This window comes from Alosa sapidissima, chromosome 15 (assembly GCF_018492685.1).
Source record: "Alosa sapidissima isolate fAloSap1 chromosome 15, fAloSap1.pri, whole genome shotgun sequence".
NCBI classification, from domain to species: domain Eukaryota; kingdom Metazoa; phylum Chordata; class Actinopteri; order Clupeiformes; family Clupeidae; genus Alosa; species Alosa sapidissima.
The window spans coordinates 2914170-2941965 of record NC_055971.1 but is presented as its reverse complement, the minus strand read 5'-3'; the positions used below and the strand labels follow the sequence as shown (position 1 = coordinate 2941965).

The 27796-nt window shown below is 41.6% G+C and overlaps 1 protein-coding gene across 1 annotated transcript; it reads left to right on the top strand.

The window, feature by feature from the left end:
• Window positions 1-27796, top strand: zmp:0000000529 (WD repeat-containing protein 20). The gene is made up of 4 exons (XM_042063232.1): window positions 1-660; window positions 21814-21996; window positions 24062-25441; window positions 26144-27796. The coding sequence occupies exons 1-4, from the start codon at window positions 280-282 to the stop codon at window positions 26201-26203; spliced, it is 2004 nt and encodes a 667-aa protein (XP_041919166.1). The 5' UTR covers window positions 1-279; the 3' UTR covers window positions 26204-27796.

The window sequence follows — 27796 nt, the reverse complement described above, 5'->3', positions numbered from 1 at the left end:
AGTGGGCGTTGTACGCCTGCTAGTGGTCACGGGAAACACGATTCAGCATCTTGTATGTGAAGCTCAGATCAATCAGTGCACGGATTCCACTATGGAATCAGAAAACCACAGAATTAATGCGAAACAATCAAATGAACTGCGAACAAATTGCTCGTGACAGTCAGCGTCGCCGCTTTTGTCTCCAGACGGATCCCAAAAGCTCCATTTCCATTGTAGTTTTTAATAATTATTTCCAGGTCAGAGGATCGGAGTTTCCTGTGCGGCTTGTTTGTACTGAAGATGGCCGGTGATGGAGGCGCACTTAAGGATATCAATGAGATTAAATCGCAATTCAGGACCAGAGAGGGCTTTTACAAACTGCTAACTCTTTCAGATTCCCAACAAAGGGGCGGTCTACCTCGGGGTCCAACAGCAAGTGCCACGGTGGGCCCTGGGTCAGGACCGGGTTCAATACCCGGTGGTGGTGTTGGACTAGTGCAGGGGCCCGGGGCTGCCTCTTCTTCCAATGCCGCAGCCAACTCCTCTCCAGCGGGTTTCCTTCCTCCTGTGCGGGTCTCTATGGTGAAGCTTCAGCCTGAAGACCCTAGCGAAGATTCAGAGCGTGTGTGTTTCAATATCGGCAGGGAACTTTATTTTTACACTTACACAAACATCAAAAAGGTGAGATGATGAATGAGCATCTATTATGCATGTTTACTAGGAAGCCTATTCGTGTCATGGAGGCTAAACAGCTTGCTAACTAGCCAGCTAGCACTAGCGTTATCGTCCTCAGCTATTATTTAACCACCGGACTCTATGTTTTGCAAGTTGTTTTGCCTTTATTACTACTAAAAAAAAATACTTTAAGTGGAATGATCTGATCACGGATTCCCTACTTCCACCATCCCTGCAACCTTTGTCAGCTGCACCTGCTGATGCTGTAATGTTAATAAGCCTAGCCAAGATACTGTGCAAGCCTGATGCTGTGCAAGAACACAATTAGTAATGCATTAACTTCTAATCTGGAATAAGCCAAACCCATTAAACACAGCAAAGCATAGCAACCAGAAAATATTTGATGAGCTAGGTTGTCAGATGATGTATGGTCTGTTTTTCGTATCTTATCTAAGATCTTATGTTAATAGGGGTACAGCACACTGCTTGGACTTTTCCTTTTGAATTTTAACCTATTGTGTTATTGTGAGGAAAAGCTTGACCATGGCACAAATAATTTGTAATGAAGAGCAAGGAAGAGTTAGCCTATATGGTTGAGTGTTGTGGATTCATTAAAATCCCTGAATCCATTTCACACATCCCTCCCACACAGGGCTGCCAACTTTGACCAACTGTTCAGCCACTCCCACCCCAGAGAGAGAGAGAGAGAGAGATATAGATAGATGGAACTATAGACTAGCAAAGACATATTAACAAGGAGTGTATTGTGATGGGGCTGGGTATACATTTGGGATGTACAGCAGAGCATAACAGTAGCATATACCACTGTCACACAATGTGCGTAGTGTTGGTGGTAAGTTTCCCATAATAATACATTATGCAGAAAACTTCTCACTCAACAACTCGAGAACAGTCTGAACTCTGCTAAGGGCACCCGAATGCCCAGCAGCAGCCCTGAACCTCAGGACCTACTGTCTGAGTCAAATCTTTTTGTGTTTCACTTGAGAAGACTCCAAATTCTCTCTCTCCTCTTCCTTTCTCTCTGCCCTCATTGGATGGCCCAACTCATGTTAAACTGCCTATTCCTCTCCCTCTGCTGCCTCCCTTCTAGGGCTGAACGATTTTGGAAAATAATCTAATTGCAATTGCACAGTTCAATACGCATGCATGCAAATGAACTAGTTTGTTCTTATCACAACAAAGTCAATCGCAAAGACAAAACTCTTTAAACAGGCAAAGTTATCAGCAGTTAGCAGCATGCATGCAATGTGTAGGTTCATTTACCTGTCATGTCACAGTTAATGTAAAATTCATTAACTGTGACATGAAATGTTTTCGCTGCCAACCCCCTTCGATATCACAAATGTCCCCTCTGTCACTGCACTCTAGTAAACAAAGTTACCAGCACAGGTGAATGGCTGCTGTGTAGCGTAAACAGTTGTGAGAATTTTAAATAGTTTTAATAGTCAGCTGATGATGTTAACAAAGTTTCCAGCGAGAGTTGCAGGGGAATTAAGAGAAAGAAATGAACTAGAATCAGGGACATGGCAGGTACAGCAAAAAGTAATGAAGAGGTTTATTTTCAACCGAAGTAGCTCTGCTTAGACCTTTCTTGACACTTAGCTGATCCTCATGTTTAAGGTTTTTGCTTCATCAGCGGTTAACAGAGTCAGTGGCGCATCGGTAAGCACAAGTATAAATGCGCTTTGGTGACATCACATATTGTGCAATGTAATCGCAGCCTCTACAGTTAGAAAATCATGTTTCATCATATCTCGATATTACCTCAAATGCAATTAATTGTTCAGCCCTACTCCCTTCTGAATAACAAGTCTAAATAGCAAGTTCATCAGTTACAGTATAATAGGCTATGTTGGGTTATGTTGATGAAAAAGCCTAATTCTACTAATTTACTAATTTTACTAATTTACTTTACTAATTCAAAGAGTATGCTAGACAAATCCCTCAGATTGTCTTCTCATGCGGCATGGACTATTTAATGCGGTGGCAGGGGAAAATGGACTGCATATTAAGAAAACATGCAAATAGAAAAAGCAACTTAAGAAAACATCTTCATTGATTTGACAATCGATGAAAACATAGCTTAGAAAACGCGTTGCAAATTCACAACACAAACACATTGGAAGTGTTTCCAGAGGATACTTAAAAGTGATACACATCTGGACACGCTAACCTATTTAACCCTGTGGTTGTTGTGAGAACTCCTTTTGATGTCAATCTGTAAGCAGTCACGTTAGACCTAGCTTCATACCATAGTGCAGCAGTTCTGTAGTCTGAATTCTTGCTGTTAGCAGAGGGATAACAACCGAAAGCCGAATGCTGACATTTTCCCGTATTTTGAGTTAGAAACCTGGGAAATCTCTCTTATTTTCAAAGCTCAATGTTGACAGGTATGGAAGATGAAGATTAAGTTGCATGTGTTTCCTTTATAAGCAGCCTGTTTGCCCTTGTCTGCCACAGTAATTTGGCCATGTGTATGCACTAGCATTACAGTAGTCAAAACTTTTACAGAACAAAACTTTTTTAGAATAGCAGAATACTTTGTGGAAATATGCTTGATTTTCAAAAATACACATTTCATCTCATCATTTGATCATATGGACAGTTAACAGACATTTGGTGTTGTTGCTGAGCTTCTTTATTGGCATACACTACCATTCAAAAGTTTGGAGTCACTTCCAAATGTCCTTGTTTTCATCATTAATGTTGTAAATGACTGTTCTAGAAAGAAATGGCTGATCTTTAATGCAATATCTACATAAATATACAGATGCCCATTATCAGCAACCATTCATCCAATGTTCCAAAGGCAGTTCTGTTTACTAATCTGATATCATTTTAAAAGGCTAACTGTTGTTGCATTTCTCAAATCATTTATAACGTTTGCACAACAGTGCATTTCTCAAACTTTACCACATAGTGGGTTACCTGCAAAAGTGTGTGTCTTGCACTAAATGCTTAGTTTATGTCTCAAAAGCAAGTGTCAATGAAACTGTGCAATCAGAATGACAAATCAGGTTTCGAGGCCCAGTATACTTGTGTATGCAAGGAATTTGGTCTCTGCATTTATCCCATCCGTGAATTAGTGAACACACAGAGCACACGGTGAACACACAGTGAGGTGAAGCACACACTAACCTGGAGCAGTGAGCTGCCTTGCTACAGCGACGCTCGGGGAGCAGTGAGGGATTAGGTGCAGACCAGTGGGCCACGCTGAGGGTTACTAGGGTGTCGCTAGGGCAGTGTTTCTCAAACTTTTTTTTCTGGGGACCCACTTTTTAAAAATGACACTCCTTAGAGCAGTGGTTCTCAGACGTTTTCTATCATTCCCCACTTTGATCAAGGGGGCATTCTCGAGCCCCACCTGTCCCTCATCGCTCTAAGAAAGTGTGTGAAACTGTGAAACTGTTTGGGAAATATTTTTGAAATAAACTTTGCAGGGATGTGATGTAGGCCTACTGTTTAATACATGGGATCACAAGAGTGGCTCCGCGATTTCGCTCAGAAATCTCAAAGGCATAATACTGTCGCGATCGAGGCACCTGTCCCATACCTCAAGTTTTTTTGGTGAATGCAGTAATCTTATTTGCTAGGTGAGGTAGGTGCTTGTCTTTGCCTTGTAACTGGACATTTAACTCAAATGTATCGCTAAGATGTATCAAATATATCGCTAAGATAGGCCAGCTTCATCAAGAAATGTTTATTAGTGAACGTGCTTCCAGATTCAAACATGCGCTCTTCCTCCAAGAAGAGGCGACTCAGAGCTCAAACACGCGTGACAGCACTTTACCTCGGGAAAGCCACCTTGCCTCGCTGTGAAACAATACAGCTTTTTGGTCAGCTACCATCTCTTCGCAAAGTGCGGAGAATAGACGCGCTTTTAAGGGCCGGGTTTTGATGAAATTCATCACTCTCACAACAACGTTCAAAATCTCATGAAGGTCGGGACTAACTAAGCTGCCTTGACACGAGCACTTCCCTATGAATAACACAGTGCGTCCATTGTGCATCGGGTGCTACCCGGGCCTAGGCTACAAATACGTCACGTCAGTTCGCAGCCCCACCTGACATGTCTCCGCGACCCAGTAGTGGGTCGCAATCCACAGTTTGAGAAACGCTGCACTAGGGTAATTAGGATGGTTGCTAGGGTACATATGGTGGTTGCTATGCCAAATAAAGCAGTTGCTATGCTGGTTGTTAGGGTAATCATGTTGGTTGCTATGGTGGTTGCTAGGTTGTTGCTAGAGAAATGAAGATGGTTGTAGGGTACAAATGGTGGTTGCTATGCTAAATAACATGGAAGCTATGGTGATTGTTAGGGTTAAAGCCAAACCAGGTCATGTAAAAAGTGAAGCGCTGTCACATCTTTTTTTTAAAGCCAATCCTTGCCAATCCATGTTTATACCGGTGTGTACATGGTCTACTGTGGATCTTCAAAGATTCGCTTTGGGCTGTGAATCTCTATATTAATTGTGTTTATTGTGTGTTTCCAAGGGCATGGAACTCTGCTTCATCCAAGGATTCCAATGGTACCTCATTTTTGAAAATCGGACACACAAGTCAAAAGCACACACCTTCACAGACAGACAGCCCATCCCAGCCCATCTTCATAATTGACCTTTTACGAAGTCCCGCCCCCCTTAGTTACTGTTGCTAAGTCTGACAGCCTCATACCAGAGTAGACTAGTACTTCAATGGTAGTTGTAAGCCTGTCTGTAAAAGTTACAACCCAAGAGGCTCTTTTACAGAGCCACAGACCTGATTTCATTTAGAATCCGTTTAACAACTCCATTATGACATGGAGACACATGTATAAAAATGTATATCTAGTTTTTTTGGGTGACAAACTTAGATGGGGGGGCGAGTGGGACTCACTGATATTAATAGCTAGCTGTGCTAGATAGACTTGCATGCATATTACAAGGACACTGGGTCATGTCATGTAAGGAACATGGTACTGAAAATAAATGGAAACATAGTCTACATTGTAGAGCGACTTAAATTTACTTAATTTATGGTGAATAAATGTTACACTACTGTGCATAGCCCCATGCTTTTCTGACGAGGCGATGCTAGCACTTTAGTAGCGGTTAGCTAACTATGTTAGTCTCCTCTAAGTGACAATCATATTATACACAGTGCTGAGAACAATAAACATCCTTGTTTATCTTACTTACATTGAGTCACGAAAGGAGCACACACACCTGAGAAAGACTCCAGATGTCAGTTTCTTGGTTCTTAATGTAGGCTGACAACTGAAGTAGGCCTAGTCTGGTGCCCTCTTCCTGTCATGCTTTCGATTTCGAGTTTTGACAATGAGCAGCAGGAACAAATTGAACCCATGTAAACGACAATATAGGCCTGCTATCCGTCAGTTATGCTTAAACCCCGTTTTTTAATGCTGCCTAACAGAACATCCAGCTGAACTATAGTTATGAACACTACTTTAATCATTTCCATATTTAATTTTACGCACATATTTAATTTGTGGGAGTGCAGTGAATCATCGGTTTGTCCCGCAAACGCACCTCTCTTATCCTGCCCGCTCCCGCAAAGAGCTTTCAAAAGCTCTTTTGCGTCGGGACCTGCGGGTCTACTGCGGGAGTGCAGACCTCTACCACAGATGTGGTGGAACACTGTTTCATTATGGTTTGCTAAGGAGTAACCCTTTTCTTAAAATAGGGGAGAGCTGAGAGGAGAGAATTTAATCTAATTTAACATATCAAAAAAGAGCATAATCAAGATTGAAAGACATTATTCTGTGTATCGGTGTTGCGTTAATCCCACACATGTCGTTTGGCCTTCCTTTTTCACGTACATCACTATACAATCCCATAAAACCGGAAAAAAAATCATGGCTCCCAATGCTATTCTATGGAGCCGGTGAAGCTGTCGGAGTTTGTCTGCATGTACTGTCAGCTACTGGACTACCATTGGCTCATCCACGTTCGATGGGCGGGACCTGCGATAGGTCAATTAGGCAGCTGCCAGATGGCTTAGAATTCTGCCAGGTGTTCGCAATCAAGACTTTTGCAGAGTGGTGATGTCATAATGGCGCCAGCATTCCGCCATTGATTTCAATGGGGCCAAAAAACGAAAAACGCAAAATCCACAACGCAAGTCCACTAACAATAAACAAATAAAGCAAGCCTAAGAAGAACAATAGTGGGCTTGCTTGATCAAGTCCACTAACAAGCGATTCAGTTTAAAAGGAAGCCGACTTGTTCAATTTGTTGTACTACTTTTTTGGTCCTGTCCATGATAATGGTGGCAGTTAGCTTTTTTACAGAAAGAAAACAAAGGTGTGGGAGCCATTAGCTATTGTTGATGTTGTGGTGGTGGTCTACACTAGAGGGCAGTGTGCTTGTGTTACAGTAGCTAGGTCATAGGTCACGGTGGCACAGGCGCGCCAGGTAATTAATTCACAGGTGTAGCGGGTGGGTAATGATGCTAGGGTGGCGGGGAGATCGCACGGTTTTTAACGCTGGCACGCCACAGCTAGATTAGCCCTCACATTTGCATATCTGAACTGTGTAATCTACATTCGCTATTAAATGGGAACACCACCCAAAGGATTCTAAACGTTGTGGACTTCAACTTTATTCGAAGTGGACAGGCCTATAGCGCGTCAAAAACAGGATCTAGCCCTCACCCTGCCGAGTGTCTGATTTGTGTTAAGACAGTCACTAAAAAAGGCTTTTACAGCATTGTGCAAAGGAAATTGACAGTAAAATGTACAGTAACACATAGGAATCACCTATTGCAGCGGTCCCCAACCACCGGGCCGTGGGACATTCCTAACCGGGCCGTAGCCTACGACATGAGTTTTAAAAAAATGCATGCAAACTAAACTCAATTTAATTTGCAATAATGTAACGTTTTTACATGGCATAGGCCTATATGCAGTTGTTTGTTTGCACGCATGTTTGCATTTTGCAAGGTCTATGTTCTTACGTCTGTCTGTCTCGCCTTCAACACTTTGCCTTCAGCGCTGCGCAGCCTCAGGTGAGCTCACTTCACTTGATTAGTTCTTGGCGAACGGTAGTGTCACACGAAGTTAGCTAAACTGCTAGAATAAGCAACAAAAAACAAGCATCTTTAGCAGGTCACTGGCCATAGTGTTCGAGAGCCGCTGCAGAGATTTCTTACAGAAAAAAAGTCACCGTTAGCTGCACATTTTAGTGATGAGGACTGGGTGTCAAAACTCGCTTACCTGTGTGACATATTCGGGTCGCTGCATTTAAAGCCAAGCTTGATCTGTGGGGATGAATGGGGACGGGGTGTATTTGATATGTTCCAAACAGTAGTGGGGGTTTTGGGAGAGACTGAGGCAGGGCCCTTTCTCTCGCAGCTGGTGCGCGATCACCTTGTTGCGCTTTCAAATGAGTTTGAGCGTTAGGCTACTTCCCATCCTCCAAAGATCCACGGCAAACCAATGAGTGGGTCCGCAACCCATTTGTCAATATCCCGAATAGTCCTAACTTGTCAGCGCAGGAGGAAGAGCAGTTGATCGAAATTGCAAATGACGGTGGTCTTAAGAGTGTGTATGAGGAAACCTCTCTGGCGGGTTTTTGGATCAAAACCAAAGCAGAATATCCCGAGAGAGCCGTAAAAGCGCTGAAAACGTTGCTACCATTTCCCACCACATATCTATGCGAGGCCGGGTTTTCTGCAATGACCGCAACTAAGACCAAATTGCGCAATCGACTGGACATTTCAAACATACTGAGGGTGTCACTGTCTTCCATCACCCCCAGATGGAACCTTCTTGTTGCAGGGAAACAAGCACAGGGCTCCCACTGATTATATTCGTAATGCACGTTTAGTTCCCATGTTTGTTCCCATATTTTGTTAAGCATGTTCACACTTGATAGATGTAGCTTCAAGTTGTTCAATTTTCATAGTTCATATTGTTCAATTTTCACTTCTTCAAGTTCACGTTTTTCACATTTTTAAGAGTTCGTTACCGAAAATATGGCGTGCTGCGGAGTCACGTGACTGATTCATGGCGGTGCAGACGTGAATTTTGTGTGCTCCACTTACTACTCGTTACTTTCAGTTTATTAGAAAGCAAATTATGTTGAAATTCAAGGAATCCGACTAGCATCTCCAAAGCAGACCTGGACAGCGCCTTCTTAGCAGGAGTTAAGCAGGCCTTAGCGGAACAGAGGTCAGAGCTAAATGACATTGTCACTGCTGCGGTAAAAGCTGCTTTAGATGATGTGCTTCTCCCGCAAATATTGGACCTTAGACTTGAACTGAAGAATGCCACTGACACTATAACGACAGCCGCTGGCCAGATTGAACAGCTGGAGAAATCCGTTCAACGACTTCAGTCAAGGTGCGATTCTACGGAAGCAGCAGCTAGACATGATAGAGACCAGGTCAATGCTATGAAGCTGAAAATTGACGAGCTGAGTTCCAAGGTGGCAGATATGGAAGACCGAAGTAGAAGATCCAACCTACGGTTGGCCTGAGTGAAGGAGTGGAGGGTGACAACTGCATCGCCTTTTTAAAGGCGAATCTACCTACATGGATCCCACCGGAGAACCGAAGCTCTGAGATGGATGTACATCAGATGGATACAGCAGAGCATCAGCCTACACTGGCCACTGCAAGCAACATCGCAAACTAGCATGTTCAATATTTCAGTTTGGGACTGTGGACTTTTCTCTTGATTTTTGTGGTTTCATTTTAGTTGAGACTATCTCTACGCTTAGCGTAACATAGGCATGTCATCTCTCGCTTGCGTTATAGGCTAGCATAGACTGCACGAGCACCTAGTCTATGTTATTCTTTGGGTCGATAGCTGAGGCTTTATTTCACTGTTTTTGTCTGCAGCTATAACCAGTACTTATGTATTTATTCATTTTTTGTTTTTTCTTAACGAAGGTACATATTATCATATTGCTTCATTTTCAGGCGAATATGCATCACTGTAACGAGTGGGGTGGGGGAGTTTGCATCGTTAGGAGGAGCCACGTCTCTTACAATCTCTAACTTTATACTAGCCAAAGGGGCTCTCTTGAACTCCTTGCGGCCTGTAAAGTATGTTTTGTATATAGTTTGGAATGTTATTATTTTGCTGGTAGCCGTTAACTTTATTGCGACTCTTTTTTGGCCATGGCGTTTTGCTCTAAGGGCACCAAACGGTTTATTGCTGAAGTTGTTTCCCGGAAAGTTTTTTTCCAATCCTGCTGTACTGCTACCAATCAGTAGACTAACCAACTAACCAATCAGTAGACTGATCTAAACATTATATCCCGGAATGTACGTGGCCTGAATACACCGATTAAGCGGACCCGTTGTTTAGAATTTTTACATCGCAAAGCAATAGCTATAGCTTTAGTTCAAGAATTGCACTTGAAAAGAGAGGATGTGTCCCGCTTCCAAAATAAAAATTACAAGTTACTGGCATACTCGTGCGCCCCTAATAAATCCAAAGGTGTGCTTATACTTGCAAAGAGGTCGCTACATTTATCCATAGACTTACTGGGAGGAGATGACCTTGGCCGTTTTGCATATGCGGCTGTAACACTAAATCATTCCAAACTCCTGCTGGTATCCATCTACGCTCCAAACGAGCCTGATCAACATTTTCTGAATAATATCTGTGGAAAACTTCTACAATTTAGTGATCTTGATGTCGTCATAGGAGGAGCTTTCAATGCCTCAATTCATCCTCAACTTGATCGCTCATCTAGTTGTAACCCCTCTAGTACAATGTCCTCATCCTTTCTAAATAGGTTCATTACAGAATTAAATCTAATTGACCCATGGCGCATACACAATCCCCATACGAAGGACTACACATTCTATTCTCCTAGGCACAAATCCTTTTCAAGAATTGATTATATCCTGGTTAGTGCCCCCTTGCTTCAGTATATATCCAATATTGTTATATTGCCTATCTTGATTTCAGATCACTCTCTACAGCTACACCCTGCTACAGCTCATGCTAAGTCCCGTAGATGGTGCTTTAACGACTCCCTGTTGTATGATACTACATTTATGGACCAACTCAGATCTGGGCTTACAGAATCTTTGGAAATTAATACGGATCATTGCTCAAACCCACAGGTGTTATGGGAAGTTACTAAATGCTATCTACGAGGGAACTGCATTGCCTTTTCCTCAAAGACCAAGCGTCTTAAAAATAAGCGCTTTGATTATCTTGAACAAGAAATAAGGTCTTTGGAACATCAGCAGACCCCAGTCTTTCTCAGAAGAGGCTGCTCAGAATTTGTTAATGCTGAAAAAAGAATACAATAGTCTGTCAATGTCCAAAGCCGAGTTCATCATTCACAGAACTAAGCAAAAGTATTATTTTCATTCAGATAGAACTAGCCATCTGCTTGCATTGAGGTTAAAGGAAACCGAGTCCAAAGCAAATATTGATATGTTACGAAACAGTGAAGGCAAAATAATTACAGATCCTAGGGCTATTAATAACAGCTTTAAAGCATTTTATTCCTCAATATATTCTTCAGAGGCATAGACATGCCTTGACAGACATACATGCAAACATTTTTTAGAGAACTTGAACCTGCCTATCTTACCAGAAGAGGACCGAGACCTTCTAGAAGAACCTCTTGGAGGAATTTCATAATGCGGCCAAATCTCTTAAAAAAGGGAAATCCCCGGTCCCGACGGAATTCCCCCGGAGCTCTACCTGGCTGTTTGGGATGTTGTTGGGCCCCTAATCTTGAATTCTATGAATTATGCTATTAAACATGGTATGCTTCATAGGGACCAGAATATAGCGCTTATCATTTTATTACAGAAGAAAAATAAAGATCCATTGAGTTGTTCTAGTTACCGTCCAATATCCTTAATTAATAGCGATGTCAAAATTCTGGCAAAAGCCTTGGTTTCCCGGATTGAGCCCTTCATGGATACTTTGATTCATTTTGATCAAACTGGATTTCTTAGAGGGCGACTGGCCGCAGACAATATGCAACGTTTATTGCACATCATTGAACATGCACATCTCTCGCACATATACTGACACTTGCGCAGTTTTTTCCCTTGACGCGCTCAAAGCTTTTGACAGACTTGAGTGGGACTTCCTATGGACAGTACTGGAACATTTTGGTTTCGGTCCTAAATTCATTCAAACCCTTTATAGTAACCCAACAGCTTCTATTTCAACAGGAACTTATCAGTCTCTACCCTTTACATTACAGAGGGGTTGTCGTCAAGGCTGTCCCCTATCACCACTTATTTTTGCACTTTCACTAGAACCCTTAGCCCAAGCCCTCAGACAAAGCCAAGCTATTGCACCAATTACTTTACTTGGTTCTCAACATTATATATCGTTGTATGCGGATGACATCATTTTGTACCTCTCAGACAGAAAATTCAATACCTAAACTCTTAAAGTTATTCCACCACTTCAGTATCATGTCTGGATACATGATAAATTGGGATAAATACTCCTTAATGGCCCTTAGCAATATCTCTCAAAACATTCCCCTTCCTAACAATATTGTGTTCACTAAATCATTCACATACCTAGGAATTAAAATAACGGATTCTCTGTCAAGTATCATCCAGTTAAATTTCAGTGAATTCAGCCAGAAAATAAAACTTGATCTTCAAAGATGGACTAACCTTCAGATTTCAATGTAAGCCAGAATCAGTACAGTCAAGATGAATATTCTACCACGCCTGAACTTCTTGTTCTTTATGATCCCATTCACACCACCTCCCAAATATTTTAAAGAGTTAAACTCTGCTGTATCTAGATTTGTGTGGAACGGCAGAAAACCCAGAATAAGCTTTTCTATTTTGCAGCGAACAAAATTAGAAGGTGGCCTTGCCCTCCCTAATTTTCAGATATATTACTGGGCATTCCAGATCAGAGCTATGCGAACATGGACGGATAAAGACAGTAAAGTGCCATGGAGAAGCATAGAATCAGCTATTGTATATCCCCATTAACTTCAAGATCTGCCCTTCACAGGTATAGGACGTCGCAACTCGCACCATAAATTTGGTCATGTTATTTCATCCACTTTAGCTGCATGGTACAGTGCTGGAAAAGCAATAGGCCATTCAAAGAAATTCTCTCAGCAATCTCCTCTATGGAACAATGCTCACTTCTTATTTGATCAACGACCTTTTGTTTATCCTTTGTGGTCATCTAAAGGGGTTTTTACTTTTTCCAATATTTTTGACGGGACTGGCTTGCGTACATTCCAGGATATCCAAGCAGAATACAACCTACCTGGCTTCTCTTTTTTCTTGTACCTGAGGTTGCGATCTGCTATGAAAGCTTATGGCGTGCCATGGAATTCTGTTTTGAGTGACCACCCAATGTTTAGCTGGATTGATCCTGCCAAAGATCCTAAAGGGGCGGTCACAGTAATCTACAATTCTTTACTCAGTAGTGTTCATAAGCCTTTAAAGATACTATCAACGTGGGATTTGGAACTTTCTTGGTTAGGATTCCACCCGGACAGGGAAACAGTGTGGTCAAACCTTTGCCTTACTTCTAAAAACCTTAGTCATGTACTTATTCATTTTAAGACTATCCATCGTTTCTACTACACACCTTACAAGCGATATCGCATGAAACTCATACCCAATCCATACTGCAGTTTCTGTAACACTGACGCCACTGGTACATTTCTACATATGTTTTGGGACTGTCCAGTGATTCATCTATTCTGGAAGTATGTGATTGTTATGTTACATGATCTTACAGATCTATATTTGGATTTGGACCCCTGTTTACTATTATTGAATGATGATTCAAAGTACCAATTTTCTTTACGTGACAAAAAAGTGTTGATGGCAGGGTTCTGCGAAAAAAGCTATTTTAACTTTATTTTAACTTTAGCTATTTTATTTTAGTGGATAACCCCAGATACAAACTTGAAGCAATTCTGGATAGTCTCATTTCATTACATAGTTTGCCTTGTGTGTACAACTGCAAAGATTAAGGCAAAGACAACCACTGTAAACACCTGGATGAATATAGCCTCTGCCCTCAAAGAGCTTCTTTAAATATTTTAGTCAATATGAGTTTGCTGCCAGTATTTGTTAAGTGTGTTGTGTTCGGTGTGTGTTTTTATTTTACTTTATTTCATTTAAATGTTATTTTTATTCTCATCCGAATGCTCTCTCTGTATGATATGTGTCGTTTATTGATTGAAAATAAAAAATCATAATCACAAAAAAAAGAGTTTGTTACCTTCACTGTTCATACATAACTGGAGCTAGTTCTTTTCAAGTAGGCTAATGCATGCACAACACATATGGAACATGGAACCCCCGAACCCCCAAACCGGTCCATGGTACATAAAAGGTTGGGGACCCCTGACCTATTGGATTGAGCTGAGCACCACCACCACTTAGGGCAGCCGTGGCCTACTGGTTAGCGCTTCGGACTTGTACCCGGAGGGTTGCAAGTTCGAACCCCGACCAGTAGGCACGGCTGAAGTGCCCTTGAGCAAGGCACCTAACCCCTCACTGCTTCCCGAGCGCCGCTGTTGTTGCAGGCAGCTCACTGCGCCGGGATTAGTGTGTGCTTCACCTCACTGTGTGTTCACTGTGTGCTGAGTGTGTTTCAATAATTCACGGATTGGGATAAATGCAGAGACCAAATTTCCCTCACGGGATCAAAAGAGTATATATACTTATACTTATACTCCGTAAACCAGATTTACTGTATAGGTAAATCTTTATATACATCATGACATTCCTGTCTGTCAGACCATGTACACTGCTCAAAAAAATGAAAGGAACACTTTGAAAAAACATCAGATCTCAATGGGGAAAAAACTCATGCTGGATATCTATACTAATATGGACTGGGTAATAGGGGTGGGCGATATATATCGTCTGCGATAATATCGTGATTGTTGTTTTAACGATGTGCAATTTGACATTATCGAGTATTTAAATTACTTATGGGGAAAAAACACTCGAAATCACGCATTGAAGACTCATACATTCCCAGGAGGTGTATGGGGAGAAGCCCCTGGCTGCAGCAGAGCAAGTGATCACAACGGTCACAACATTGTCCCACGCACGCCGAATGTTTATTTTGTGCAGCGAGAGTAGCCTACTTGGGATTTTTATGTGGCTACTTTTGTCAAGTATCTGTTCAAGTAGCATTGATAGACAGTCACGTTTTTTCCTACACGGTATTATATGGAGAGAAAACATTAGCCTTTGAGTATTTTAATAGTCAGTTGTAAACAAAGAACTATTCTCAAGTAACTCTTTTGTAAATGGACTGAAGTTCGCTGAAAATATCTACGTTTACCGATTATGCTAACCGTTAGCATCTCTATGGGATTTTCTCATATACATTAGCCATAAGCTAACGCATTAGTTTCTATTCTGTAACTTGGAATGCTAGCCTCTTGGAAGGCTAGTGCTCTTAAACAAAACATAGAAGGAAATAACTGATATGTACTCTGGTCTGCTTAGTTTTATAGTGAATCCTATGTAAAGGTTTAAAAGGAACTTCAGCCTCAGACTTTCTCCTGGGAAACTGTTAGGCCTATTCATCTTCTCTAATGTAGCTGGCTAGACCATGTCATTGCCACACACCCAAGTGGGGGCAGAATTGGAAATGTGTCATAGAGTGACAATGCATTGGTTGATTTGGTTAAAAAGTCACAGGTTAGGTAATTGGTTATTATTGTAATGATGCTATTCTTAAATAATTAGCGGTAAAATAACTCAGACTTTAACAAAAGATCGAGATATTATTTTTTGTCCATATCGCCCACCCCTACTGGGTAATGTGTACTGGGTAAAGGATGGCACATTATTTTTTGGTAATGAAAATGGTCAACCTACAGAGGGACGAATTCAAAGACCCCCACAAAAATCAATGAAAAAAGTGAAACAATTATGCGACAAGCTAGTCCATTTTGCCTAAATTTCATTGCAGCAACTCAAAATGGTACTCAGTTGTTCGTATGGACCCCACATGCTTGACAATGAGACGGCAGATGGTGTCCTGGGGGTCTTCTTCCAGATGTGGACACGGCCATTATTGAGCTCCTTGACAGTCTGTGGTGCAACCTGCCGGTGTTGGATGGACCAAAACATAATGTCCAAGAGGTGTTCTACTGGATTTAAGTCAGGGGAGTGTGGGGGACAGTCAATGGTATCAATTCCTTCATCCTCCAGGAACTGCCTGCACACTCTCGCCACATGTGGCCGGCCATTGTTGTGTGCCAGAGGAAACCCAGGGGCCTCTGCACCAGTACAGGGTCAGACAATGGGTCTGAAGATTCATCCCGATACCTAAGAGCAGTGAGGGTGCCGTTGTTTTGCCCATAGAGGTCTGTGCGTCCCTCCAAGGATATGCCTCCCCAGACCATCACTGACCCACCACCAAATCGGTGTTGCAGGCAGCATAACATAATCTCCAGACCCTTTCACGTCTGTCACATGTGCTCAGGGTGAACCTGCTCTCATCTGTGAAAAGCTTAGGGCGCCAATGGCGGACCTGCCAATTTTGTATTCTATGGCAAAAGGCAATTGAGCTCCACAGTGCTGGGCAGTGAGCACAGGTCCCTCTAGAGGCCATCGGGCCCTCAGGCCACCCTCATGAAGTCTGTTTCTGACACTGTGGTCAGAGACATTCACACCAGTGGCCTGCTGGAGGTCATTTTGTAGGGCTCTGGCACAAAGGAGCAGATACTGGTCCTGCTGCTGGGTAAAGGATCTTCTACCACACTGCCAAGCTCTCTTAAAGCAACTGCCTGTCTCCAGGAATCTCCTTTTGAGACTGCGCTGGGAGACACAGAAGTCCTGGCAATGGAACGTATTGGTGTGCCATTCTGGAGGAGTTGGACTACCTGTGCACCTGTGCAACATTTGTAGGCTCCAGGTACTGATTATGCTACCAGTAGTGACACTGACCCTACCCAAATGTGAAACTGAAGATGGAAAAATTATCAGTTGCCACCACCTGTAAAACCATTCCTGTTTTGGGGGTTGTCTCATTGTTGCCCCTCTAGAGCACCTGTTGTTAACTTTGATGACACCAAAGCAGATGAAACTGATTCACAACCCCCTCTGTTACGTAACTCGCCAGACCAATAGCTTACAAGTTTGATAACCTTGATGCTATACACCTATGAAAAAGTGTTCCCTTATTTATTTTGAGCAGTGTATTTCCATCCAAATAAAATATGCTTGACAGTTTATGGCACTTTTGCATGTAATGACTCAAAATAAAAAAATAAAGTCTATTTGTTTTATGGGGTAGGACTATTTAGCATGGAACCAGTAAAGTGCATTCTGACCAACGTAACAAGCAGTTGAAAATGTAAAAAAACAACAGACTTTGTACAAAATCAGTTGCATGGATGTAAAGTACTAAAACATTTGATGTTTGTTCAAGATTGGGATAAATTGATTTGGTAACACTCCATAAAAAGGTGCCATAATAAATAGCAAACTAGTAATTACCTATTTACCTAATTATTTGTTAATAGTTAACTAAATGTCTTTTTGGCACTAATTAACAGTTATTTTTACATCATTTAAATGTTAAATGTTTATTTACTATATGCTAATATAACAGTAATATGCTAATATAACAGTTAATGACATATTATTTATCAAGCTTTTCTGATTAGCTTTGTGGAGAATTTATGGAATTTATGGTTTATGGTCTTGTGGGGTGTATAAGGCACCCTACTGCCAGTGGTTGGTTGTGTGAGAGTTTGCGCACCTCTTCTTCCACTTCATCCTTATTGGATACCTTTGTGGTTGGCTGTCCTGTAATTGGTGACCCTCTGTCTAGTGTTTGAAAGTAGTGTACTCATTGCCTTTGGAAGTACTACTTGGTTGCTGCTCGAATTTGGTGAAATTCAGGGGAGGTGGGTGTAACAGAGTTAGAAATGTAGTTTAGTGTTTGTATGTGATTTTCGCTAGCCTGGCGGGCCATCCTGTGGTGTATAGTCTGGAATCGAACCATTCACCTTGCTTAATCCAAGGGGCGGGCAGAGAATTGTCTTTCAGACTGCCTAGGCATGCAATAGGCCAGCGCTACGACCATATCCGTATCCGGTCGGCAAAACGGCAAATACATGGCAAATACAAATGACTTAAGTGCATTGTGTTGCTCAACTTTCAAAGAAAAGCACAAGTCCAACTCCTCCAAAGTTGATGCCAACGCCGATTCAAACAACCACTCTTCGTTCGCCATAGCCACCTTCCTTGTTGTTCACCGTCGCAGGACTGTCGTTATCCTGTTAAGCCCACCTTAAGACTCTCTAACAAAATAGAGCGCTGTGATTGGATGACGTCCACGTTTAGTGAGTGTCAGAATATTAATTAACTGTCGTTCTGTGCACCTGAACATTCCATGTCGCATGTCTCCCTTGCTGACAGTGCTGACAGTGATGGTATAGGAATGATGCATGTATAGCCCATTCAACTACTTTTTATTTTGCTTGTGCAGATGCTGTTTTATGTATCCCAGTGCCTGAAGGCATGTTTTGTTTTAACTTTTCCTAAAGGAATGAATGTGATAAGCCAGTTTTGGTCTCAGTCCCTTCACTGTCTGACTAATAGTTATATACTACTAATATATTAATTAAGCTTAACCAACTTTATTGCAAGCGGTTCCAGCGCCGACGAGTGGCAGCATGTCAAGGTAGCTCTGTGTTTTTTTCATGAATTTCCCCTTGGGGATCAATAAAGTATCTATCTATCTATTGTAAGGGTCCTATGGGGAGTGGTTCATATTGGGATGGGCAGAAGCACAGTTTAATAACAATTAGTTAAAGGGACACCAGGCAACGTTTTCGTGTTAATTAATCATCTTCGTAAGTCGGTATATGGTTAAATTACTCATTACGGGGCGAATGAAGGCTCTCTCCCGCCCCTACTGCCTGTAGGAAGAATATCCCACTTGCAAGTTCGGTGTATCCCAGAGGTGGGACCAAGTCACTGTTTGGCAAGTCACAAGTAAGTCCCAAGTCTTAGCACTCAAGTCCAAGTCAAGTCCCAAGTAAATACAGAGAAGGGCAAGTCGAGTCCAAGTCCAAGTCTCATCAAAGCCAAGTCGAGTCCAAGTCCAAGTCCCAATCTTTTTCAAGTCCTGAACAAGTCATCAGGTACTCTTCACTTAATAATGGCATTATTAGACTATCGATCATAATTTTAACACTTCCATCTAATCCACAGAATTTTTTTTTATAAATACAGATTAAAATATGTTCAATGTTTCTGTCTTGAAATCTTTTACGATATATGCATGCGCATACAATATACACATGTGCATACCTGAGTAATCTGTACAAAACGGATAGCTACATGACAAATAAAAATATTGTTTTTCCAAATTTCGGAGCCCACTGTAAGGATGAGTAATAATTTGACTGATGGCATTTCACTGCGCTAGGCCACAGATTTGCCTGCAAACAATTTATTAGGCTGTCTGCCAGTGGCGACTCATAAGGGAAGCCAAGGTCAACACTTTTATATTATTTAAAAGATAATAATGACACAGTAATTTTGTTTTAAAGTATTCATTTCTTAAGAAATACTACACATGTGATGCTGTTTATCTCATTTGTAAATGGTGCACTGTCACTTTAAGCCCATTGTGTGCCACTGTCCACACATTCTCATAATGATCTTTTTTACCAGCTCCATTCCTATGGCTAGTCCACAAACTCAAACATTTTTTGTGCCACATGAATAGCACAATATTAACAATGATAAGCATTATATTAAGTTGGCACAAACAGCTTTCATTCCTTTGGAAATAGATGCATGTATGACATGATGCTTGCTTGACATTTTCTGTTTGCAATTAAATGTGAATTATGAGCCTGGTAGCCAGTAGCCACCTAGCTAGCTGAGTGGAATGCGTTTCAATCGGCATATCAATGTGCTTCATGTAAACAAATTATTGAATAGGCCTACTTCAAGACTCACCATTTCCATTAAACAAAGGCAAAGACAACTCTTCATATTCTTCTCCACTTTCCAAATCACAGTGAGTGCAGCCTATGTCATAGTGACCTGGATCTCATAGTTTATAACAGTAGTGAGAACCGGATAAATCCGCAATTTCCCCTAATCTCGTATTTGTTGCCTTCATGATTTCCTTTTATACGTTTCTTATATTTAAAAGAAAATATCAATCATCATCAACAATGACAAGCCAGCTGGAACCTGCCACTCGTTTTCTCTCCCTCTCGTGCGTGCTTAGATGGGGTTCTCAATTAAATGGAGTAGGCTAGCATAAGTTCAAGTTGGATCTTAATGGAGAGGACTCGAAAAGTATCATCTTTATGTAACATGCTGTTGGTGCATTTTGACATTGTAAACGTTCTCTAACAAGAGTGCAAATCAGTTTGCAGTAAAGCTACTAGTTATTAGCTAAATGTTGGTCGTTTCTCTGTCTCTTGGTGCCCTACACACAGTGCGTAACGCATGTGGGGGTAGCAGCAAGCACTGAACTGTGCTCTGGACTGGCCGCTTGTCTCCGCTATTTTTTTTTTTTTTTTAGTCGCGGAGGGAAAGCATCTCTGGGGTGACTGGTCCACGATCAGGAAATTTAGTTTTTGACTCGAGACATGTCAAGTCGTCACAAGTCAAAGAGGCAAAGTCCGAGTCAAGTCTCGAGTGAATAGTATTCAAGTCCAAGTCGAGTCGCAAGTCATGCCGAATTTTATCAAGTCAAGTCTGAAGTCATTAAAATCATGACTCGAGTCTGACTCGAGTCCAAGTCATGTGACTCGAGTCCACATGTCTGGTGTATCCTACCCGCCGACCGAAGCAGGATCAGTTTACAGCACAGAGGCAGGCTAACAAAACGCTAGAGATTGTTGCAAACGTGTGTATAATGGCAGAGCCGGCTACGAAGCAGCGAAAACCCTTGACGGAAGACGCAAAGAAAAGGAAAAGAGCTTCAGACCGAGCGAGGGGGAGTTTCGTAGAGAAAAAGCATCAGGCTTGCCTGGTGTCCCTTTAAATAATAATAAGTCATTAACTGTTTTATTAACATATAGTTTGTAAATAAACATTTAACATTTAAATGATGTAAGAAATAACTGTTCATTAGTGCCAAAAAGACATTTAGTTAACTATTAACACATATTAATACAATATTAGTTAATAGATTTGTTAAAACATTAACATACAGATTTTATGCAAACAACTAATATTTACGTAATGATGAAAAAAGTATTAACTTGTGCCAAATAGATATTTTAGAAACAATTAACAAATATTAACAAAGGGTTAGGTAATTACTAGTTTGCTATTTATTATGGCACCTTATTATGGAGTGTTACCATTGATTTTATTATGAGTACAAGTGATATGATGATATGGTGTTTGAACAAGCAGCTTTGAGAATTAAAACATTTCAGAAAAAAATCTGATCTGAGAAATGCACCAAAGTGATTGATAACTGTAATTCTCATTTATCCCTGTGCCCTCTTCAGGCTCTGTGCAGTAAGTGCATGGGCAGTGCAGACCTGGTGTTATTAGGTATAGAATTTTTTTTTTTTTTTAAATCCTTTCAACAAGGGAACTTGGCAATAACTCCATATTTTTTTACAGATCACCTTCGGATACACAAGGAAGAATGGTGAAATAAAATAAAAATAACAAATCCTGTTAACTGTCTAGTGGTCAAATGAGGAGATGAAAGCAGTTCTTTTTCAAAATCAAGCATATTTGGAGAAAAAAAATAATTCTGACACCTCTGTCAGAATTGACATAAGATGTATCTGATCTGATAACATTTTTGAAATCTACAGAACATTGTTGTCCAAGTCACAAAGTTTCAAAGCTGTGCGTGCCATATCAAATGTGCCATGAATGTTGGAAGGTGGGAAAAAAGGCATGTTAGCCAAAAATGCTTAAAATGACTCCTTCAAAGGGCTTCAAAATTGTTGAAACGATACAGAGATGGTATTTTGAATTTCTAACAGTGACCTGTGAGCCTCTGGGTGATTTGACATTGATTAACCCATAGGTGTCATGCTCACTGCATTTGAGTTGGCAGCACTGCTCCCACATGACTGGAATCAACAGCTTCTCAAATTGTCAAACCTGTTTTTAAAGGACCATTGCCTCTTCTCTTTCTTGCTCTCTCCCCTTTCCTTTATTGCATCCCACTCTGTATTTTCATCATAGGCTGTTGACCTCAGCAAGCCCATTGACAAACGCATCTACAAGGGTACCCAACCCACCTGTCATGACTTCAACCAGTACTCTGCCACAACAGACAGTGTGGCCCTCATTGTGGGGTTTTCTGCTGGCCAGGTGCAATACCTGGATCCCATCAAAAAAGAGACCAGCAAGCTCTTCAATGAGGAGGTTGGTGAATGCAGATGCATAGGGATAAGAATGCAACAGTAGTGATCTCATTCATCAGTGGTCTGTGATCAGGTGGTCTGTGATCAGGTGGTCTGTGATCTCATGTGAGGTTCTTATTCTGAGAATATTGAAGTTATTCAATGTATTTCTTGGAGAACAGGTACAAATTAATTAGGACCCATATTCACAAAACATTTACACTACTAGCTAGGTTAACTCTTGAAATAAGTCAAATGATATGATCTTGATATAAGATTAATAACACTTGGTTAGAGTGTATTAAATACAGTGATTGCAGTGTGAAACCAACTTTTAGTAAGAAAAAAAAAGATACAGATGAGATGCATTTCTTGAAAGTCCCAAAACTCTCACAAGAACATAGAACATTTGGTAACTCATTGGTAATTTCATTATGTAAAATAAAAAGACTCTTTTAAGCCATTAACTAGGCTCAAAAAGTCATTACACATCTATGCTACTATGGTGAGGGTCTCTGAAGACAAACGTAAATATTTTTCCTTTGTAAGTGTAAAGAAAGGGTAAGACTGTTTGTTTAGTTAGTGCATTACCTTGCTCTTCTTCAGGTTGCTGCCATCTTGTGAGGAGAAAATCTGTACAAGTTGATTACTGAACTCCTCCTTTCATATCCATTGACAGTAGCCTGTGCCACATTTGGTAATCGACTTGTATGGACTCTCCATATGAGATGGCGGCAACCGGAAGAAGAGCAAGGTAATGCATGAATTGTTCAGAGATTTGATTTTATTAGCCCTTTCCTCCCCCTATGTCAGTGCAACACCGTTGGTTTCTTTTCAATCAAAGCTGTCTGTTTTCACCTAAAAGGGCCGGGATGTGTCACAATTCATGTTTGACTGTCACATCCACATGTTGATTTGTGAACCACTCTGTAATCGATCTCTGCCATAACCTAATCTTTACTTTTTCCTTGCTGTCTTCTCCATGTTCCCATAGCATTCTCCAAGCAAAGAAACTCAAAATTCTGATTTAACTAAGGGGTTTATTCCCATCCCCCATTAAAGACCTTGAAAATAATATAATATTCTCATTGATCAAAGTTGCGAGGGACCTATGTCATTCATGCCTGACATACCCACACAAGTGAGCAGGCGACAGAAAGCATACACTAGTAACAGGGCTTCTCATGCAGTTGTAGTGTTGACAGTGTAGTTCTTGGTTTACAACTATGCACAGATACAGTACTTTAGATTATAATGAAAACCATGAACAGACTGTTGCCCACATTACAAGGATCAATTCTAGACCAAACATGAATATGTGACATTCATACCATACATTTACAGAAAATTTGGGAATCCAAAAAACAGTCTCTCTGGTGATTTTGGTGACACTACACTGCATAATTGTGAAGTTATTGAATATTAAATGCAGTTGTCATGTTTAATGTCACATGGTTACAGTTTCTTTTCATGAACGCCAGTCAGACTATCATGTTCTATGTTTCTTCTGATTACTTAACATCCACAGCCAGTTACAAATCTGAAAGGTTTGCAAAATATATTACACAATGGAACTACCTGTCATACAGCAGGCCTATAATTTGTTTAAAAATCATAGAGAAAACCATTAAGTCTCCCCATTTGATGAGAGTTACCTATGGCTGTCTCTGACATTGATGCTAAAGTTGAGTTTCCAAAGTTCCAGAGATGTCAGTTCATATGTGTCTAGTATAATAATGTTTAGTTAAGTTTAGTTTAGCTTCACTGATTTATTCCACTGGTTAAACTCAATTATTTGGCAATTTCCTTCTGGCAGTTGCCTGTTTGCCAATGTAAGATTGTGAGATTGAGAAAGTGGTGTTTTCCTGTGCATGTAAGGGTTAACTGCCTTATTCAGGTTTGTTATGCATTTTAATTTCTGAAGTAGTAGTAGTAGTATTTCTTTGGTCTGACTTTATAAAATATTGTTAACATTTCTAACAGCATTCTGTTTCACAAATATACTGTCCTCTGCTCTGTGATCTGTTCTCCTCTGTTCTGTTTTCTTTCACACTGATATCCCGGTGTTCCTGTCTCTATCTCTCCAGCGGCTGATTGATAAGACCAAGGTGACCTGCCTGAAGTGGTTGCCCAAATCAGAGAACCTGTTCCTGGCCTCTCACGCCAGCGGGCACCTGTATCTGTACAATGTAGAGCATCCATGTGGCACTACAGCTCCCCAGTATTCCTTGCTGCGCCAAGGTGAGGGTTTCGCTGTCTACGCCTGCAAGAGCAAGACGCCCCGCAACCCACTGCTTCGTTGGGCGGTCGGGGAGGGAGGGCTCAATGAGTTTGCCTTCTCTCCAGATGGTGTGCATGTAGCCTGTGTAGGCCAGGATGGATGCTTACGTGTCTTCCATTTCGATTCTATGGAGTTGCAAGGTGTGATGAAGAGCTACTTTGGGGGGCTCCTGTGTGTCTCCTGGAGCCCTGATGGTAAATACCTGGCCACAGGCGGTGAGGACGACCTGGTCACCGTGTGGTCATTCTCCGAAAGTCGCGTGGTGGCCCGTGGACATGGGCACAAGTCATGGGTGAACGTGGTGGCCTTTGACCCTTTTACCACAAGCTTAGAGGAGGAGGAGCCGGGTGAGCAGAGTGGGAGTGAGGAGGACCTGCACCAACCGGGTGGAGGAGGAGGGCTGCATTTTGGGAGAGTGCGCACCAGCAGCACACTCTCCCGCCTCTCACGGCACAGCTCTAAGGGCAGCCGAGCCCCGTCGGTCACATACCGATTTGGCTCGGTGGGGCAGGACACCCAGTTCTGTCTGTGGGACTTGACTGATGATGTGCTATATCCTCGGCTGCCCCTCTCACGTGCCATCACCAACACATTTGGGTCGGGGGTGCCCTCCTCTGGCAGCAGCAGCATCAACAACACAGGGGGCACTGTAGGGGTAGAGGGACACCATCATCCCACCACCAACCCACACCAGCCTCCTACACTTCCTCTCCCACGCTCACTGTCTCGCTCCAACTCCCTGCCCCACCCAGCGGTAGCTAACACTTCCAAAGGTCAGAGTGGTGGGGATGGTGGCAGTGGGGGAAGTGGAGGGGGCGGTGCTGGGGGCAGCGGCGGCTCTGCATTTAGCATTGGTCGCTTTGCCACACTTTCCCTGCAGGAACGCAAGTCAGACAAGTCAAGCGGGGGTGGCAGTGAGAAGGAGCACAAACGCTACCATAGCCTAGGCAACATCAGCAAGAGCAATGACAAGATCAACATGGCTCCCCGCAGCAGCCGCTTGGACGCGGCTAAAGTGCTTGGCACCACACTGTGCCCACGCATGAATGAAGTACCCCTGTTGGAGCCCCTCGTCTGCAAAAAGATCGCTCATGAGAGGCTCACGGTGCTGGTGTTCATGGATGACTGCATCATCACTGCCTGTCAAGAGGGGCTTATCTGCACCTGGGCACGGCCTGGCAAAGCGGTAAGGCTCCATGCATGGTTATTGCAAAAAAGTTAGTTGAAAAATAATATAACCTGAAACCATCTCAGATTCCCTGTAATTCTGCATTTAAGAATGAGTTACCATTAGTTTTGTCACAGAATTCTGTAATTCCACATTATGGAAATCTCTTGTTCCGAACATTAAAGTGTAATTCCAGTGAAAACTGGCCCAAGGGTGTTTTTCTGCATTAAAACACATCAAATAAGCCGTGGAGACTGTAATTTTCGTTGATCAACCACTACAGAGCTTGGCCTTGTATTTAACAGTCTTCTATAATAAACACTGCGTTCGCTAACTAGGTTGTTTATGTTTCGTTTTATGTGTAGAGACCCTAAGCAAGCTACTGACGAGGTTTAGTGCCGTTTTGAACAATATTACTGGTTAAAAAAATGCTATTTGGGAAGCGTTTAGCTTACTGCCTATAGCTACTCCACTGTTTGCGATTTGGGGCTATAGCATATACCAGGCCAAGCTCTGTAGTGGTTTATCAACAAAAAAACAAAAATGACTGTCTCCACGGCTTATTAGATGTGTTTTAATGCAGAAAAACACCCTTGGGTCAATTTTCGTTGGAATTACACTTTGTGTAACGTTTTTTTTTTTTTTTTTTTTAAATAAGATTGAACCCATTGATCTGTTTCTCTAACAATGCCCCCCCTCCCCTTTTGTGGGTGTTAACAGCACCCTATCCAGTCATTGGGAGCACAGAATGGGAACTCACCCAGTGGCACAGTGGTATAGCTGGGAGAGGAATATTTCACTGCTGCAACTCAACTCAACCCAGGCACACCTTTCCTGTCTTTCTCCTGAGCTCACACGTTGGCCAGAATGGCAACATAAAAGGATTGCACCAACATGTGGTCAAGCATCCATCAAACAGATTCACATACAATCAACTCGTACGACAGACCATCACTTGATTTTCTCTCTTACCTTTCCTTCTTTTCATTAATATCAACAGCTCTCTCACTTATGCCATTGTCCTTAAGACCCTTAACCTCTAAGAAAGGCTTCTGGAGCAAAATTGGATAGTACTTTTCAGCGATCTGTTCACTAAACAGTGTGTAATGCCATGGCCATTGTACTTTATTTATTTTACCATGAGACTACTAATTTATAATGTATATATTGAGAATATTAATGGAAGAGGACTATGTGTAACATCATCATAAAATAAAAAAACAGATCAAATTAATATATGAAGATCCTATATTGTACATATTGACACACTTAAATTGAATGTTTGAAATCTAGGGAATGATGTAGTGTTCTTGTGTGCTAGAGTTCTTGGAAAAGAACCCCCTCCCCCCACACACACCCCAAACAAAGGTGCATTAAGGTTTTCACAGAATTTAAACACTGACATTCTTTGCAGTGGCTGTTGTGCTCCGATAGTAGGCTGGTTTATGCTCTATTGCAAGTGTACCCCCAAAACAGACACTACACACAGCTGTAGAGCACACATTTAGACTGAATAGTGTAGCATCCAGTAAGCTCCATTCCTTGTACACCTGCAATGCCTCTTGCAAAATTTTGCACATTTTACAGTTTAAATCAACGCCCACTATTGTGGCATTAGATGCAGAGGTTTCAATGTTACTAGTTTTTCTTAATTTTCTGTTTGGTCTTTTTATGTTTCATTTTATTTGCTGAAGCTGTATTGTCAGAATAGGCCAAGTTAGTAAACAGAGGTATGTTTATTTTGATCAATCACGTCTGTAATTTCCATGTTTTTCTACATTTGTCAGGAAACGTTTGTCATGCTGTGTTGTGAAATTAGTTACGAAACCAGATGTTTTTATTTGCTAATGCTGTCTGTTCACCCTGTGTTAATATGCTACCTGTCATATCAGAATTGTGGAATTTGAATCATTTTTGTTGGCTGTAGACTTATTGTTCTCATTAATTTAGCAGACCATGTGTTTTATTGGATAGTGCTGCAGCTTGTGGGAAAGCAAGGAACCTTAATATTACCATCAGTCATTAGTAGTGATTTAAAGTCCAACTATACCCTGGACACCCCGAGTTCCACTCCTGCTAACCTAGCTTAGTGAAACATTATTCCACACTGCAGGAATGGACCATTCCATACCACTTGGGTCATTATCTGAAGGAGGGAGGCAGGCAATGATTCCATCTTATTTATTTTTTTTGTATTCAGCAGTTTACAGTTTCTGTAGCATGTTAATGTTTTATTTGTTTTTATTTTTATTCTAATTATATGCATTAAATCCACAACTACATACATGTCTGAGGTGTTGAAGTGATGAGACTTACCACAATATGACGTTAAAATATGGAGATCTGTTATTAAAAGTCTTTCCCTCAAACAGA